Raw genomic sequence first — 18,640 nt, 5'->3', positions numbered from 1 at the left:
TTTTTGTGAGCTACTAGTTTTTCGTCCACCATTCGGACAGACTTTGGGGCACTGTACTTTAGGGCATTGCCATAGTCAGTAGGTGAAAATATAGTGAAAGGACCGAAACCGAAAGCTTGACAAGTCAAGATGAATCCAAGTCAACTAAAATCCAAGTTGAAACTGGCTTTCGTGCTTGGAACATATGAAATCCGATACGAATCCGGTCAGCTGTTCTTGTGAAAATGTGAAAACTGCCGCACAGGTTGGAACAACCGTAATCTCCAGCTGCCGGAACTCCCTGAAAACCGCACATAATCTCTCAAGGTAAAAGTTGGCGTGAGTTACAATCTGTTTTTCATGTTCGTGCGACAAATTTTGCCGAAAAATGCAGAGCTGCTCTTGCTACGAGTCTCTCGGAAGAAGGTTTCTTTTCTACCTGTTGATATATAACAAGCAGGTGGCGCTACCTGCGAGGTAATGTAGTGCGTCTGTTTGGTGCGTGTAATGTGTAGCGTACGCGCGTAACGCTGGCTCTTCGTCTTCTCCTCGCACCGCTTTTAATGAGATTTACTTTTTTCCCCTCTCAAAATGTTGGGTGCTCGAAACGCTTCCTCGTTGGCCACGCACGGGCTTTCCCGGCTCTATCAGGTACTGTTGATAAGACTTCGAAACCCTCTTTAATCTGTGCCGTGTGTCGGTTTACGGTTGCATTTGTCCACGCTTCGTGCGGAAACACGCGAGCTGCGCAGAGACTCTGCCCCTGCGTTTGGCGAGTATTACAGGTAAGGATCGTCTTTCGCGATCCCGTGCCGCGTTGCATCCCGAGTTGGAAGTGCACTTGCGGTCGTCCGAAACCTGATCACGCTTCGTGGGTTGTTGCTTTCGACGCCCGTTCGCTGCGTCAGCATGTTTTGCTGGGGTCGCGACGTGTATGCATAGAGTGGTGGTGGTGGAAAAAAAAGAATACATATGCACGGCTGAGCACAACTTGTCACCCTTTTAAGGAGCTTGCATCGTGTCTTGTTGCGATGCTGTGAACTGCCTGCGGCACGTGAATGACTTGTAAGCAAAACCTCCATGCTCGTTTGGCTTGCTTATTTGGCGCTTTCGTTTTGCTGCAATTAATTCCAGTTGTTTTTATTTTTGCGCAGCATGTCGAGAGCCGAGAGCCAAAGGGAACAACACGTTCCTAAGTTTCTGACACCACCTGCGACACCTAAAAGGGTCGTTGCGTACCAAGAGAAGCTGAAGCAGACCTTCAACCCAAGCTTATTTTTGCAAAATTTCAACTTTCCAATACCGTTTCGGAGAAAACCAAAACCCAAGGTAAGCTCATCTGCTGTACAGTAATGGATTATGCAGTGTTATATTTGGTAATTCTAAGGTTAAAAAAAAATATTCGTCTCATGGAAGAAATATTGCTGTACTAAGAGCTACATGGTCTTTGGAATTTCAATACGCACATATGAAGGTTAAACGTTTGCAGTGCCACTAGTATTCAATAACTTTTACATGTTACTGAATGGACAGTTTGTCTTTTTATTGTCGAGCTTGACAGTGATGACGTTTAGCTGGTGTTTTAAATCTGAGCCTTGAAAACTTGGTGCTTGCATTGATTGCATATGTGTGTTCAATGCTAATTTTCAGGCAAGGGAGGACACCACAGTCTTTCCTACTCCATACAAGACATTGTACCATCCGAGGGCTGCCAGACACCAAGCGTTTCGAAGGTCCGAGTTCATCGAACTTGCCAACTTTGGAGTTGTTGAAATCGACCCAACAGAAAGTGGTGTGGGCCACGACTTTGAACCGGTGGTGTTTAAAAACCCAACCTGGTGTGATCTGTGTGGTGACTTTGTGTGGGGAGCCTGCAGCTTGCAACAGGGACTTCAGTGCCAGAGTGAGTGACCATTTAATTGTTTGACGCAGCAGCTTTTAGATTGTGAGCTTTGTGGGGGTAACCTTTTGTCTTTAGAGTCACTTATGCTAATCACCTGAGCATCATATCTTGAGCATTAAATGAATTTTAAATCTAAACTTGTTTTGTGTTGTTAGTAGAAATTGCAGGAGAGCTTCAGCAATGTTTATAGATGAGCTTCACGTCATCAGTTGTGACCAATGATAGTGGTAGATGAACAAGGTGGACCTGTCAAAACAGAAACCTCACTGGTGCAGTCACGAAAATTGGAAGGTCACAAACTGTTGTTTAGAGGCATTGCCACTGAGTGTATTGGCTAGCAAAAGGGTTAACTTGATCCATAGCTATTGGTACTAGTTTTAGTGCATTTTATTTCATACTTGATATTTATTGATAAGGTTTTTAACCCCTCAAGGGTTCATGACGACCTCAGCTCATCACAAGCGATCACCACTTTTTGCTTATGACAAATTCACCTCATCATGGGTATTTCACTGCTTTCTAAATTGTTTTTGACGAACTTTGCTCATCAAGTGGTGTTTTTACATTTAAAATATAGATGGTAGCACCTGTTCTTTCATCCGTGTTTTATTAAGTGGTAGTTTTCATAGTAGATGGCAGAAGGCATTCCTTTTGCATACCCTGTTAGCATGAGACTTTCTTGCACTTTCAAACAAACATGGCACCATCCGTGCAGCATTTTAGTGTGGAAGTGTGTCTGATGATGATAGCGCAAGCGAGAAAGATGTTGCTTTCGAGTTTTATTCTTGCAGTGAAGAAGATAGTGACAATACTTTAAACAACAGTAACTGCTAGAACATCTGCAAGGAGATCAGAATCCGGCGTAGGTGGTGCGAGAATGCCCTGTGAGGAGTGCCATGTTTTGAGCGCTACCACTCCATTGGTGGTCTGCAGTAGTTCGGACGAAATCAGTGGACGGCTAGTGCATTTTGTGTACTGCTACTCAAAACCAACCCTTCCTTTCAAAAGGGTGGAGAGTCAATAATGGCTACTAAAACATTATTCTCCGTTGTAAAATGTTTTGATATTTTTGTTTTAAACACATTATTGAAGCATTTCATGTCATTAAAAAAATGAGCCATTTTGGTACATTTTTTTAGTTATTAATGAGCCCTTAAGGGGTTAAAAAGGATATTTACCATTTTGTTTCTTTGGCTGAGATGGTTCATGTTGTACTGATTTTAGTCAGCCGATTGGTCAGTGGTGTGCTTGTGCCTTCCCTTCAAATCGGTGTTCTACATCTTGGCAGTGTTGCGATCCGTAAGTATGTTACTTAGAAAACTGCTTTTTGTGTACAAACACTTCTTTGTTCTTGCCTTTTCAGACTGCAATTTTACTTGCCACCTAAGGTGTCGAAGTCTTGTTGCATTGGACTGTAAAGGCCAAGGAGAAATGGAGACTGCCGACTTAAGTGGCCAAAAGAAGGACGAAAAGAATGAGGAAAATGTGAGGTTTATTACTTCGATATTCATGGCATCTTCTGGGTGAATATGAGAATGCAGTCGAGCCCACTTATAACAGACCTGATGGTTGCATGGTTTGCATTCGTTATATTTGAGGTTCATAGTCAGTGGACTTGGCTTGTTGCAGGCAAAAATTAAAATTTGGAGATTGTAAGTTTTTTATGCGCGTCTGCGTAATCAAACTATACTCTGTTACGGCACTGTCCTAGCTCTCCAATGCTGTCACATGCTCACATGCTTCTCGTCGATACCTTTGCCACCAACAAGCTTGTTTAGAGACTCGATATAACTAATCGCAGTTGAAGCACCCACGGTAGCAGATGGTAGGACAGCCGCCTTGCCATCATTCTCATATATTCCTGGCATTGCAGGAGTTCTTGTACTTTGCATACTATTATGTTCGTTGGTGCTGGCTTTCTGATGCTGGCGTCATCATCCGCACCAACAAAGTCATCCCAGGCGACATCAGGTGGGGCCAGCTCCGCATCCATGACGTGTTGCCACAAATCTACATGCGTCTGTTAACTTGAATGTGTGACAGCATCCGCCATTGTTCCTGGAATCATAAACTCTGCCTTACTGAAGCAATTCTTGATGCACTCCGCCATCAGTGCCATCCGCAGAACCTTATCATTTTGCAGCCTGGAAGCAGAGAAATTTGAACTGGGACATCATGGCACCTGGTTTGTCAATTGCTATCAGTCTTTGCTGGTGACGCACCACTGACAAGGGTACCTTGAGCACGTGAATTACGTCCATGTCAAGTTGCTGGGCTTACTCATTGTGTTCGGTGGCAGGAGAACGTGGTCACTGCCGAGGGAAAGGCACGGTTCCACATGCACGGTTGCCAAGCATGAGAAGGGCCTTTCTATTTTTTTAAGCTTGTCATGGTCGAACTAAACAAGTCGCTTGGCGAACAAGTCACTTGTAATCCCCATGTCCCCTCAAAGCTTGAGCCTAGTGGCGCAGTGGTCGAATAAAAAAAAAAAAGGTCATGCATCATTCAGGCCTTTCTGCCATGCATGTAGCTTGCGAGAACGTAGCTTCTAAAGCACTGCACCTTGCGAGTCTTCCAGATGACATACTGGTGACCACCGGTGGCTGCTGTTCATACTCGTGCACATATAGCCACTAATGCAAAGCTTACTGCACTTTCCACCAGCGCTAGACGTCGCATTTCAAGGCATGTGTTTTTGACAGCCGCACCCGATAAAAATTTTTGTCTCATTCCATATATCTTATTTACATTCATTGTTTTTGCTTTTTTGGGCTATCGTGTTATTCCCGTAGAAAAGGGGAGAAGATGACTCTGAGGCTACAAGATGCTTGCCACTCTCCGCTCCAGAAAGAAGCAGCAGTTTTTAAGTGCGGAGCCGAGTTTATAGCACCTTCTCGTTTGCTGTAGCCGAGCTGTGCAGCCACAGGTGTTCCTTCTGTCTGAAACGTAGGGTCATTGCCCTAATACATATTTTGATAATAGCACCATGCAGATTCGTAATAAGTGAGCGTTCGTTATAGCTGTGGTCGTTGTAAGTGGGCTCGACTGTACATAAATTTGTAGTTTTTAAGCGCTTCACTCAGCAGATAAAAATGAGGTGGGAGGGCACCTGTAACTAGAAGTGTTAATCTAGTAATAAAGCTGCAGAGCTTAGGGTGGCAGTTAAGTCATGTGAAGCTTGTCACAATCGTAACACCACTACTGTGGTCTCTTTCTTTCAGATTGTGGCTGTGTATTTGCAGGGCATGTTTTTTGAGGGCTAAGCATTATGGATTTGAATTTAGTTATAGATGCTTAGTTAATGAGTTTTTTTGGTGATTTTTGGTGATGAACTGTGAACAAATGGCATGGAAGCGAAGGACGAGTGAGCAGAAAAACAGTGCAGTGTCTGTTTTTTGCTTGCTCATTCTTGTATGCTTCTGCTGTGCTTGATCACAGTCGGGTCCCTGCATTTTTTGCAAATTTTTACTCACAGCTTTATGGGAGACTACTCTGTAGTAGTGGTGTGCTGCAGTGTAGGGTTGTAACTCAAAACTGAGTAATCCCGTTATAGACCTTTGTTGGCCTATAATTTATTACAAACGCTTCAAGATCACTGGGAATTTGAAATATCCATAGTGTTCCTCATATTATTGCGGCAGCATTGTTGACGCGTTTGAGAATCCATCTTTTATGCAACAGGTGCAGGGTTTGATCCCCCATTGCCACAACCTGAAGAGTTTGACTTTTACTTGTACCTACCAGTTTCTCAGTACATTCTTTTCCTTGGCCAATGATTCCCCTCATGCACACCCAACACATCAGCTATACTGCTATTTGGCTAAACTGTCCTTGTACCTTGAAAATCGGATCACTATCACTAGTGCTGACCATCTTCGTACTAGGAGACAGCACGCTGGAATGACAAGCAAATGGGAGACAGGTGGTGAAGCCAGAGGTGGTGCCATCCTGAAATGTCGGTCTGTTTCATGTTACTTGTGGATGGCAACTTCTGTTGTAGTTGTCATGTTTTGCTTGTATTTGACTCACCTGGTAAGCTTTTTGCATTATGTGAGTTTAAAGTTGAGCTGCATGTACTCTGCATTTTAGAGAATAGATTCTAAAGGATTGAGAGTTTTGTGCAAACTTGCAATTGTAACATTTGTAGTGCTTTGTAACAGTGTTCTACTAATTGCTCCTCTAATAGTGTGTTTTGTCATCCCTTCTGTGAACAGGGGCGTGTGTCACCTTTGTTTCTTGAGGACCTGCCCAAGGACGAACTTTTGTCACGAATTGAATCCTACAATCAGCAAGAACCAGGGCTTGACATGGTTTTGGTAAGGAAGCACATTGATGAAGCTGTATCAATAAATTTTTCATTGTCATTTGTCGGTGAGCAGAAGCCAGTGTTTTATTTTTTGCTAGTGAACTGCCATGGTTACCTTGATCCATGGAATGCAGTAGCAACCATGCAGAGCACCCAGCTCGGGTGAAGGTGGCAATCATTTTTTATTACAGTGCTGCTGGTAAAACACTGATTTTTTGATAAGTATGACTGAGTGCTGGCCTTCCTTGGGAATGCTAGGTGGTGGAGTCTGACTAGAACTTCTGGCATTGTACTGCCCAGCAGAGATTTCACTGTAAAGCTGAACCACTATACACATGTAAAAAGTGAACAACTGTGGCTGACTCAGTTCTGCACATAGAAATGGCGAATATTTTACTTCATAAACTAGGTCAAAGCCATCATCTCAAAAGTCTCTCTGAACCAGCTTTTCTACTTCAGGAGCTAGCGGAACAAGCTGGTCCCTATAAGGACTTGCCGCAGAGGTCTGTACTGCATGCAGTACTTGCTGGTACACATGCGGTGAGTTTTGCTCCTTTGAAGCCTGGGCTTACATATTTGTTGTGGAGACCAAGGACCATGTTTCATTAGCTCATTTGGCAGCCCATTAATTTAGCCGGCTGAATCAGTCGTTTGAACAGTCGCACTGACCTGCTTGCTCTGAGCAATCTGATTGTGATGAGCTCGCAGCGAAACATGGAAAGAGACGCTTGTAAAAACTCGGGGAAAAAAGCGTAGCAAAGACTGTGCTATCACAAAGTGTAGTGTGCAGTGATATGCAAAAAAATATGCTTAAGTTGCACCAATGAAACAAAGGTTGTCATTTCACACCATGTAGCCACTAACAAGATTCAGTTTTCTTTACCGTGAAAATGAGGGCATACAGGGAGCTGATACTGGTGAATGCCAAGTGCTGAGCTGCGGCTTTGTTCTTGTCATTTCTCATGACTGCAGCAAGAAGACGGGTCTGTACGGGGATTTGTGCGAGTTCGCATGAACCTGATGCGCCCCATCAATGTTGTGGCAGGAACGAGGCCTCCGTCCATTTACAATATCCTCAAAGACGATGACAGTGATCGCAAGACGCTTACCTCCTTTTACCTACCCAGGGACACCATAAAAGCTCTTCACATTACTAGGTGAGTGCAGGTTGTACTTGAAACAGTATAGGCACCGAAGTTGGGTTGGATTGTACGTTCTTTGTTTGACATGCAAAGATGTTAGTGTATGCAAATTGCACCTGAAATTTGCCTATGCCAAATAAATATTTTATAATTGAATTTCTGTTCCCATGTTGCTTTAGTTCCAACAGCTGACATCAGAATTAAGGTGGTATGTGGGGTTCTATGCCCCGGGTGCGGCATGTGATCTACACAAGGGATGTTATTGTGGAGGGCTCTGGATTAATTTCGACCACCTGATCATCTTTCATGGGCACTGACAGTGCACAGCACATGGGTGCCTTTTTCATTTCGCCTTTATCGAAATTGAGCCACCACGGCCAGGATTTCATGTTGCCACCTTTGGCTTAGCAGCCGAATGTCATAGCCATTAGGCCACCCTGGCAGGCTTCTCAAAAGTGGCTTCATGTCATGTGAGGCACACAAAAGCAGTGATGTTGCACCTGTTTCTTTACTAATCCTCATTCTTCCTTCTGGAGCAAGCTGCCATAAGCATTGTAGTGAATGAAATGACAAAGTAGAGATTATATTGCAGTTTTTTTGTGCCTCAGGTGACCTGAATTGGGCTTTGATATCAGTAGGCATTGTTTTGCTGCTGAAACCCAAACGGAAATAACTTGAGAGAAAATTCAGTCGCAAGCCATTTACTGGCTGTTCATGTGAAGATTCATGTGTACTCCATCATTCATGTGGTGATACTCCATCATTCATGTGTCCGTGTTGTAATGGCATGGCCAGGTGTTCAAGGTTTGTTCCTTGTTGTGTATGGGACAACATTTGAAGGGGAACTTACATTCGGCAGCTGTTTCATTTTGTTTTGTGGCTAATTTCATGTGCTGCATTTTCATGACATCAATGCAGTTAAGCTGCTTGTGAGATGTGCAGAAAGTATTACATGTCGGCGTAAATCAAACCAGTGCTTTTACTATGTTACTTGAGGTTTGTGAATCAAATCAAATCAAGTTTATTTTTAACATTTGTATAGTGTTCATGGCCTCCCTGCCAAAAAGCTGTCAACACAGCTTGTCTAGGCCAGGGAGCCTTATTGGCAGTGGCGACATCACATACACAGTACTATGCGTTATGAAGAAAATCGTAATAGTTCTAAAATAGATTTTACATTGAGATTCAAGTGAAAAATGCAAACAGTATAGTACATGCTCTTCACTCTTCAACTTAATCTATGCTACAGAAGCAAAAAATTAAAGTGAATAAGTGTAAAAATGCTCATAACCGAAACCCGTTATCATATATTCATTGCACTTTTTGTCGCACCGCTGCAATGAGTTCTTGCAAACAAAGGTGAATTTAGATGTAATAAATAGAATTGCTGTATTCTGTTGCTGGCCTAGGGGATTTGGTACTTACCGTGTACTTTGTGTTCTGTATTTATCAGTCCTGGTTGTAAAAAATTCTCCTGCTCGAACTACTAGCCTACTCGCACTCAAGCACTGACTGCAAGGTAGCTTATGGTGGTCGACGTTTTTTTATAAGCAATTTAAAATTGCAACTTCGCTGGATTTTTCAGAAGTGTTGAAAAACTGCGGTTGGCTGTGGAGGATTTTCGCCGAGGTGAGCAGAGGAGCCTATTTGTCAGGCTTCGCAGTCTGGTGAACTGCAAATGAACTTCTTGGATCAGCTGCTCTGCTCACGTTGACAAAAATTCTGCCGCAGCTGACTGCAATTTTTCGCCGATTCTAGAAAATCCAGACAAGTTCCTATGTTAAATTACTTATCAAAAAACGTACGCCATCATAAGCTACCTTGTGGTCGGTGTTTGAGGTGAAATTAAATAGGCCAGTAGTTTGAGCAGGAGAATTTTGTTACTACCCATACCGATATAGGCACAACACGCAGTATGTGAGAAGGGTTCGATCCACAGTGCTGCCAGGCACCTACCAGTTTTTGATGAGCGCAAGCTATTTCATACCTTGGTGCTCATCTTTGGGGCTAAATGCTTGGAAGGATGGGTCTTTTGCGTGACCTTGAGCAGAACAAAAACACGTTAGCAATAGCACTCTTTGGCCAAGCTTCCCATGTGCCATCAAAAATCAAATCATCATCATCAGCACCACAAATGCTGTAAGAGTTGCAGTTTGTATTAGTTGAGTTCCTGCAGTGCATACCTTATAGCGCAAAGAAATATGCGGATGAGAGCCTGCTCAGTAGATTCAGCTGAAAGGCATTTTCCTCCAAGTGCTCTAATGGTGTGAATTGCATGTCTTCTCTGCAGTGAGTATTCTGTACGAGAGTTGATAGTGGCCCTCCTGAAAAAGTTCAAAGTAGCAGACAATCCTCGTAAGTTCGCGCTTTACGAGAGCTGTGTCGACGAAAACACCGGTGAAGGTGAGTAATTTTTTTCTGGCTATGTCTCTTTCTGGTATGCAGTGCCTGCTTCATTCTTGCAGGAGTGCTGTAAACACAAATTAACAGCTATAAATCTTGCATTTTAAACCTTTGATTTCGAAACTGCTCTCCGCCCAAAAAGGCTGCTGAAGAAATCTTAGAATTCGATGAGCTTTAACGGGTCGAAGGTATCAAACTTGCAGATAAAGCTTGTGAAGTCTTTTTGTGCTGGCATTTGAAGTGGTGACGTTATCGGAAAATAAAACGGCGATGGTGTTCATGCTTCTCCGCAGCGCACATTGCCAGGTAGGACACAATGTGTTGATGTCAATAATGAGGATAGTAGATTTTCAGCACAGTAGTGCTTACCCCAAAGCAGAATACAAACCATAAAGGCGAATCCCTCGGGGGATGAGACATGGCCGGCCGTGCGCGGAAGCAGCATAACTCTGAAAGCCTACCATTGATGACATTGTCACTGAGCTTCTCCGCACTACTCCAACGCTGCGAGGAGAAGCCTTAAAGGGGCTCTGAAACTTCTCCTGAGAACAGTATATGAACTCGCTCAGTCACTACATTGTATTGTCATGAACGCCTGAGCCAAATCACTTCTATGCACACCATAGAACTGATAATCACATGCAAAGGTGGGCGAGCCCTTTTCATTTACTTTTTCACACACGTGCCCTCCTCTGTCTGATGCGTCTGTGTATGTTGGTTAAGAGATGGCTGTTGGTTAGATTCTTTCAGACATCATGCAGTTACCATGACCCTTGCCATGTCAGCAGCCAGCAGTGGGGTTGAGTGGGTGGGGCTCTAGCGGAGGAGCTGCGACCTTTGAGCGTGCAAGAAGTGTCTAGAGGAGCGGGAAAGATGCAAATGCATTGAAATTAAAATTTCTACTACAGATAACTCAGCTTTTACAAAACGCATTAAAAAAACTTCTTACTGGAGGATATTCATAAAACAGCATCCTTATACATCCCAGGCATATTGCACCTATATTTGGAGCCCCTTTCAGAGCCCCTTCAGTATCAGCATGGTTAAAATTGGCGGTTATGTTACCGTGAATGCAACAATGCATAAAGCAGCCACATGTTCACCTTTCTTGTCTGCAAATTTATCCATGTAGGTCCTCCTCTAGGACCTTAACTAGGTGTTGCTTAAATAAGGTTCAGAAATTCTTGTGTCTTGTTTCTTATAAGTGTTAGTTCACAATATCGTTGATTTGAGCTGTGCCAAAAACGCGTAGTTTTAAATTATCACCTACAATAACAACATTGTGAAGGCAGATATCACAAAGGGGACTGCTGAAACTCTAAGCAGTGGCAGTCCAGAGGAGTTTCTAGAGCCCACATGTGGCGTGTCGTACGCAACTGTCCATGCAAGAATTGCTGTGAGGATGCCAGATGGTGTCACGTGCCGGCAAGGAGGGCGCATGCCTGCCGCATGAAAACCAATCAGCGTTTGCGCACGGGCTTGTTTATGTTTGTTTATAGTACAGAACGCGGTTCAGCACGCATGCATTTGTGCAGGTGGGTAGTCTAGGCGCTGCATGGATTACACTACTACTTTTTTAAATTCTAGCACAAAAACACTTGGCACACTTTACCTTCTACTGCCATAAATTTGAATCCTTTAATCTCCTCAAAGAGCTAAAACAACACTTCAGCCTCCATTAATTACTGCAAATTTTGAGTTGCTAAAAGAGTCATGGGTGCCGTGGTCACTGACGTGTGCACCATTTAAAATATTGAGTGTCTGGAATAGTAATGTCTGTGCTGCTTTTGTTTGTAAACTTCACTTTGGTGCAAGAACTAATCTTTTCTTCCCTGATATTTTAGTGAAACTTAGGAAACTTCAGGATTCAGACAAGCCCCTTTGGCTAGCACTAGACTGGAATAGTCGAGCAAGACAGTTTGTTCTCCAAGAAAACGATAATAGTGATATAGAGGTAAGGATGTGTTTCTTGTTAATTATTTTCTGTTTGTGCTTTCTGTCAAAACTACCAAATGGCAGAATGCGTTTGATGCCAAAGTAACATAGGGGATCCTTAAAGCTGTAGCAGTCAGCAAAGCACCATTGATGGCCACATAGTGGTGTAGAATTTCATGTCAAGAATGGCCACAGAGCTTTGATGTAAAAGAAAATTCTGTTGCGTTAACTTCAACTACATACAACTGTTGTTGATTGAAACTTCGTGCAGTTGACATCAGGAAAGTTTGTATAGGGCCACACATGAAGATAACGTGGTCGTCCTTAGAACATACCTTGGCCTGCTTTCAAAGACCCACAGTTTTGAATCTATTCTTGAGCAAACTGCGACATCTGTTCCATGGCTCTCCTCTGCCTGTTGCTTCTAGTGTATGACTGTGCTTGAAAAAAAGAGAAAGCTGGGTGTTATTGCATCAGATATGACAGGTGAAGCAAACTTTTTAGAAAGGGAGCTTCATTATCTGGCATAGCATGGTAAAGTTACTGTTCTTCCAATTGCGTCAAGCTGCTCAGAGCCAGGGACATGCTGGTTGCATTTTGTGGCTAGAAATGCAGCCATCCCTCCAAGGATTGTGTGTGTCGTCTGGTGCAAATTTCTACCGCAGTGCATTTAAGAGCACCCTGATTAACGAATGGCCACTTTAAATAATGCCCAGTGGTTTTTATTCCTGTTGTTGCCATTGCTAACTACTGTGATCGAAGCCTGCATCTGACCATACCAAGTGCCACTAGCACTTATGCTTCCACGGGGACCGCTTTTCATTTGGGATGCTATCTGGTCAGCTGCTGGCATTTGCATGTTTGTACATTTTTGTACATAGATCAGAAGTAATGGCATCATGGTACATGTTCTGCATTGACCCATGCAAGAAAGTGTGTCATATATTGTTGTAGTGTGGGCTCTTGGAATTGGCTAACTCTACAGGATTTCTTGAGCCAATTTTGTGATGAAACAGTTCTTTGCAATATGTGTACTAGGCGCCTCATTAAAGTGATGAATTACTCAGGCAGAACATAATCAGATGAAGAATTCAGCACCCTGATAGGTCTAGAAATGTGAAAGGACAGTGGCTAGGCACAGATGCAGCATGGCTGTTCCTGCTATGTTGTGCCGACCCCCTTTTCATATTTTCTGATGGTGTACACTTTATGCACGCTCTGATATGCAGTGTGCCAGTGCTGTTGATGATGTGTCCTGTTCATCGTTGCCCTGTTTTGCACTGACAGTATTCTTCACACTTTTAGAGCAGTAATCTGGACAGCACTTATCTTTTCTTTCCTTTTTTTTTCTTTTTCCACCTCAAAGTGGGAAGACTTTGCAATACCAGAGCTGCAGAACTTTTTGAAGATCCTGGAGCTTGAAGAAGAAGAGTACCTGACCCAGCTGAAGTTGAAGTACGACCTCGTGCGAGCCAAAATACAAGAGGCAATGGATTCGTTTCCAAAGCACGAGGCTACTGGAGATCCCCAGGCTCAAGCTCGTGAAAGCCAAGAACCTGAGGCTGTTGCCCCAGAGCAACCGGAGAGCACCTCGAGCTCTTGATTTTGGCATCCAGGCTAGAGACATTGCAGGTGTAGTTTTTTGTTATGCGTAGCAGGCCAGTGGACCTTGTACCTGTGCTTTTCCCAGGGTTAGATGCCTGTTTCACTGTGCACATTCTAGACACTTGAGTTGAAACGGTCGAACTTAGGGTTTGAAGGCCATTTTATTGTTGTCCAAGAAATGCGGCAACGTTCATGTTTCTGCTGCCAGGCTTGCTGCTTTTGTTGTCACTGTGCCACCCTAAGGGATGTGTTTCAGGACACCTGGAAGTAGTGAAATTGTCTTGCAGTCCTACGTGGTCTGCACCAATATGTCAAGGCGGCGAGGCAAAGGACAGCAGTGAGAAGACGCTTGCATTAGCAGGCCGGTGTTTTCAACACGGCTGCACTGATAGTGGAACACTATCATGAAAACTTAGTCCATTTACCACCACCTTCTTCCTTTTCACCACTAATAGTGCAAATTGTTGAACTTTGGGTGCTCGGGCATATTTTCTGCTAAACCTTTGTTTTACACCAATACCAAATACCAGAAGTGGTGGCATGCTAGAATTCTTGCAACTTTTTAACCTTTTCACCTTTGTCTTCTTTATTTTTCTTCTCTTTCATTTTTAGTCTTTCTTAGCAAAGAAAGGCCTCCTGCATGTGCACCACAGTCACTTATTTTTTTCTCTGCACAGAAATGCAGTCACAAATGCTTTACAGCACTAGAACACTAGCAGTATTAATTTCAGCACACAGTCCACATGAATGAATGTTGTTAGTTGTACATTATTCATCTGACCCATAATGCAGCCCTGCTATACTGTGGAACGAAATTATTGCGCTGCATGTGCCATGATACTGTGCCGTGAGGCTCTCTTGTGTGCTGCTCTAATATAATTTCAGAGAGATTTCGATCGCTGCACCACATCCAGTCATCACCACATGCTAAAGGCATTGTTGACAAGCCAGACCTAATCCATTAATCGCAGTACTATAGTGGAGCCCACTGATGTATTAAGTTGCTGAAGCTGGCGTTTTTTTTTTTTTTTTTTTGTGGAGGATACTACTAGGCAAAATGTTACAGCTTTTGCAGATCTTTATAGTTCAAGAAAAATTCTTCAATCTTTCAAAAAAATTTTAAAAATTGTGGTGGTCTGGGATTAGAGCCCCAGACCGGAATAACTTTTATTTGGCTTCAAAGACTTTAGATATTTAAATTTTCCTTACAGACAGTAATGGTAATTATTTTCTTGTTTAAGAATGGTTAAACTTGTTTAGTTCTCAGGTGTTTTGTTTAAAAAGAGTACACATTATTGCTGAAGTATGACTTCAAAAGAAGAACTCCACATCTCCTGAGCATCATAAAGATACTTGATGTGAAAGAATTCAAGTGTCCTTACATCCACAACACATTCGTAACCATATGTGTGCTTGCATTTTTGCTGCAAGCTGTAAAATTGTATGAGCTGCCAGGCGGTGCTGATACAGAGCCGAGGTGACTGGAGCAAGTCCCTTGTTTCAGTTAATTGCATCTCTGAGCATTTGTGTTTGCAGCAAGCCTAACGCATCTTTTCATTGTAACTACAAGTTCTTCGCTGCTCAGTCGACATGAATGGTCTTTGTATGTTTGGGGCGCAACAAACGGGGCAGTTGCGCCTCATTTTTGCTCTGCACCAACACCCTAAATTGAGGATGTTTGAGAATAAACTTAACTTTGTCTCTTGCTCCACCAGAGAGAATGAAATTAAGTCTTGGGAGCAAATAATAAGCCACGAGGACATTTGGAGCCAACTATTGTTATATTGTTTTGTGCTTTTAGTAACTTGCAGCCAACTTTTTTTGAGACTTATGTATGTACTTGTAGTTGAACTATCCATGGTTTAATGTAGTGTCAGACTGCCTTGAAAGGATTTTTGATGACACTTTTATGGTGGAGGCCTTCGTGGGTTCTTCACTGCCTTTTGTGTTGCAGAATTTGGCTTATTCTGTTCTTCACTGGCACCGAGAGTACATATTCGTCACATTAAACTGATGATGGAGATGTTCAGTGGCAAAGTGCTTTATGTAAGGATTTAATATATTGACTAGGTCATATCTAGCATGTTTTAGTGGTTAGGATACCTAGCTTGATTCGTGGTGTGAGATTGTTGTTTGCATTGTGTTTTGTGCGGTTTTCACTTGTAAAAGGTCATCTACATGCCTCTTTGTTGATGCGATTGAGGTGAAGGAACATCAAGAATGGAAAGCATAACATTTTAAGTTTTTTCTTCCTGCACCGAATCTTACTAATGGATTAAAAATGCTATAGATACTTTAACCTACTACATATTTCATCCAGTCGAGCTAACTTTTGCTGGTGGAGCACTTGTAAATTCTTTCCATGTGGCCTTTCTAGCTTTCTCTGCCCAGGTTGGTTTGTTGATTAGGAAATCGGCTTTTTAAAACAATATTTGTGAAATTCCATATGCAAATGTGATTGGGGTACAGCAAAGTTGATGAGCTTGACACAGCTTTATTGCATTCTATCTTTTGATTTTGACGTTGATGTCATTAATCCTAGGATGCCAGGATTTTTATTGTTTGAAGCCTGTTAGTTAAACAGGCAAGCAATACTAGTGGTGGACAATATTCCTCCAATTACATTTGAGAAGCTAAATATGACAGGGGTGTAATTACTGGTATACACCTGAGTGCAGGTGTATAGCCACAAAGGAAAAAATTCACGGTCAAGCAAAACTTCGTCCCAGTTAGGGACTTGAACTTTGCGCCACCGCCTGTCCGGCGAGTTCGTTCTACTACTAACTAAGCTAACCAGGACAGCTATCATGTGACAAATTTCTGAGAAGCTGTGTAGCTGTTCATGTCCATGTGTGTAGCTGCATAACTGTCCTTTGTGGTCATTTGACTGTACTCTGTACTCCCCAAATAGAAATCTACTCCACCTTTGGGGATTTGCCTGAACACATTTGGCTAATCACAGCAGATATTAATCTTTGGCCAAAACTAAATGCGGAATCAATTTCCTCGAGTGACCATGTATGCAAGAACATTGTAGCTGTGTTGCAAGCTCAGAGATGCACTCCTGGCATTTTTAAAAAATGCTCGTGTTTTGGTTTGCTGGATTCTTGTTCCTTCTTGGTAATTTTATCAGACCGCTTGAGTCGCTTTATGTGAGCCTGCTGACCCAACTACTGTAGCATTTCATTGCCAAGTTCCAAATGATGCCTAGCTATGCACTGTAAATAGCCTCCCTCATAGACAAGATACGGGAGTAATTTTTTGCTGTTCTTGAGGAAACTGATGCATACGGTCATTGAATGGAGATTTTCAGATGTGTATTGCGACTTAAATTATTGCATCTTCAACAAACCGCAGTGCAACTAGGAAGTGGCTTTTTATCAGCATGGTCAAGGCAAAGGCATGCTCTGCAAAAAGCTTTTTTTCCTGCGAATGTGCTGTGCTGTGCTGTGCCAGATATACCCGGTAGAAGTGCATGTAGACTTTGGGAATGTACTAACAAGTAGATGGATTGCACTGTCTGACACCAAAGCCAAACCATGTCAGGAGTGCTTATAATGGGAATTGAAGATCACTTCTGTGTACGTATGACTGTCGCAACTAGACTTGTAGTTGAATAATTGGGCATAAAATATTTTTTTCGTCCTGCTTTGAATGTAGGCAAATTATGAATTACCGTGACTGTCAAGGATTTGAAGTATGTTGCTTGCCAACGGTAATAGCACCTTTGTAATTGCCCCTTGGTGCCTTAATTAATAAGCACTTTAGCTGGCAATATCAATGTGTAAGTGCTGCCATTGCAAATGACGACTGTTCTGCATTCATTTACACAATGCATTACACATGCAGCCAGCTAGGGGTAACGGAAAGAACATATTTTTGGCTCAGTATGTTTTGCAGTGTTCCCACCTTACAATCTTATTTACTCTGCCATCAGGTACCATGATGCACATATTCAAGGAAAGGGCCCGAGGCCCCCCCTCCCCCCCCCCCCCCCCCACCCCTCCCTTGAAATTGAGCGCAACCTCTCCCCCCCCCTCCAGTCCTCCTAGAAGTTTTTCTCGTTAACCATGCCCCCTCCATACCCCTTCTGGGGCACAATAAATTCCCTTGGGCCGGCTCCCGAAAAATATTTCTGTCTAGGTGCCTGTACCATGACCTGTCTTGAATCGGTTGGTATCACGTACTAAGTCTTTTTTGCAGTGCTGCTTGTTGTCACATTTAAGAATTTAAAGTGTTCATAGCTGGCATACTGGACAGGCCCCATTAGTGACCGATAATTTTAGTTAAGATGTGTTTCGCATTGATTTTAGTGTCACCACTGCATCTATAGGCCAAGTTCAGTGACGAATGTTCACTGCCTTCATGAAATGCTCCATGTAGCCTGGTGCACTGCAGTGAGACTAGGCTTGCCTATTTGATAACTGCGGGCAGGCTTTACCTAATGAGGAAATGGACTGTAGTGTGGTGATGCTATTGATGCAGTGTGAGTATCGTGAGCAAGAGACGTCCACATAATTTGCTTTTTTGGCTATCCACTTTGTTATGATTGCACACAATTTGCATTATTTTGCAGCACAGTGTTCATTATTTCTTTCTATGGAACTGCATGGTTTCAAATTTATTTCTTCTAATTCATTTCTTCATTGTGATATGTTGTGTGATTGTCCTGGATAGACTGTATACTGACGTCGGAACTAGGTCACCGTTGTTTACCGTCTCCATTGAAATCCATTAATGCACTTCCTTGAAATGCAGTTACCTTGAGTCTTCTGTAACACGCTGCTCAGTGTGTGTTGGATCTTTACGGTTTCACCTGCAGTTGGCTTGCTGGCGTCCTCAGTGGGCATCAAAGCCTCCATGTTTCTGTTCTAGTCAGGAGCCTGCATTTCGCATTTGCTGTTTTGTGACCACTGTTTGTTTTTGTGAAGGTGTTATGCTGTTCCTCCGAAAGTCATTTTACCCCTGTGATGTGTAACTCCGGTGATCATTTGTTTTATGTTGGAGGCAGTGTTTCGCGTGGGAACTGCTCAGGTTGTGTTGGTTGTGGACTGCTTTGTTTCTTGAAAGACAAATGTTCACCATATATAGACTGACTGCTGGCTTGTGATGGTTATTTGTTTGATATGCAAAACCTTACCTGTAACATATTAGTTGGCATGGAGCCATGACCATGTGCAAAAGAAACATTGCTTCCTACAAGTTGTAAAATGCCTCATGCAAGCTTGTGAAAAATTTAATAGTGGACAGAAGACAAAGTGTGAATTGTAATACTTGCTTTTATTTAATTAGCCAAGAAACTCGTCCTTTTCTTTTGAAATGGTTAGGAATTTGTCTATGAAAAAGCAATAAACAAAAATATTCATA

The 18,640-nt window shown here is 42.8% G+C and overlaps 1 protein-coding gene across 3 annotated transcripts; it reads left to right on the top strand.

The window, feature by feature from the left end:
* Positions 1-449: 449 nt before the first annotated feature.
* On the top strand, positions 450-18,640 carry LOC144098589 (ras association domain-containing protein 1-like). Of its 3 annotated transcripts, none has more exons than XM_077631354.1 (9): positions 450-630; positions 1,134-1,308; positions 1,630-1,882; positions 3,246-3,367; positions 6,097-6,198; positions 7,161-7,345; positions 9,621-9,733; positions 11,578-11,687; positions 13,035-18,640. In XM_077631354.1, the coding sequence occupies exons 2-9, from the start codon at positions 1,135-1,137 to the stop codon at positions 13,269-13,271; spliced, it is 1,296 nt and encodes a 431-aa protein (XP_077487480.1). In that variant the 5' UTR covers positions 450-630; position 1,134; the 3' UTR covers positions 13,272-18,640. The 3 variants fall into 3 exon arrangements, with proteins under 3 accessions (XP_077487480.1, XP_077487481.1, XP_077487479.1); XM_077631355.1 differs by having other exon boundaries at positions 462-1,044; XM_077631353.1 differs by having other exon boundaries at positions 465-764.

Source organism: Amblyomma americanum, chromosome 7, assembly GCF_052857255.1.
Source record: "Amblyomma americanum isolate KBUSLIRL-KWMA chromosome 7, ASM5285725v1, whole genome shotgun sequence".
In the NCBI taxonomy this organism is placed as follows: Eukaryota; Metazoa; Arthropoda; class Arachnida; order Ixodida; family Ixodidae; genus Amblyomma; species Amblyomma americanum.
This window is presented reverse-complemented; position numbering and strand designations above follow the sequence as displayed.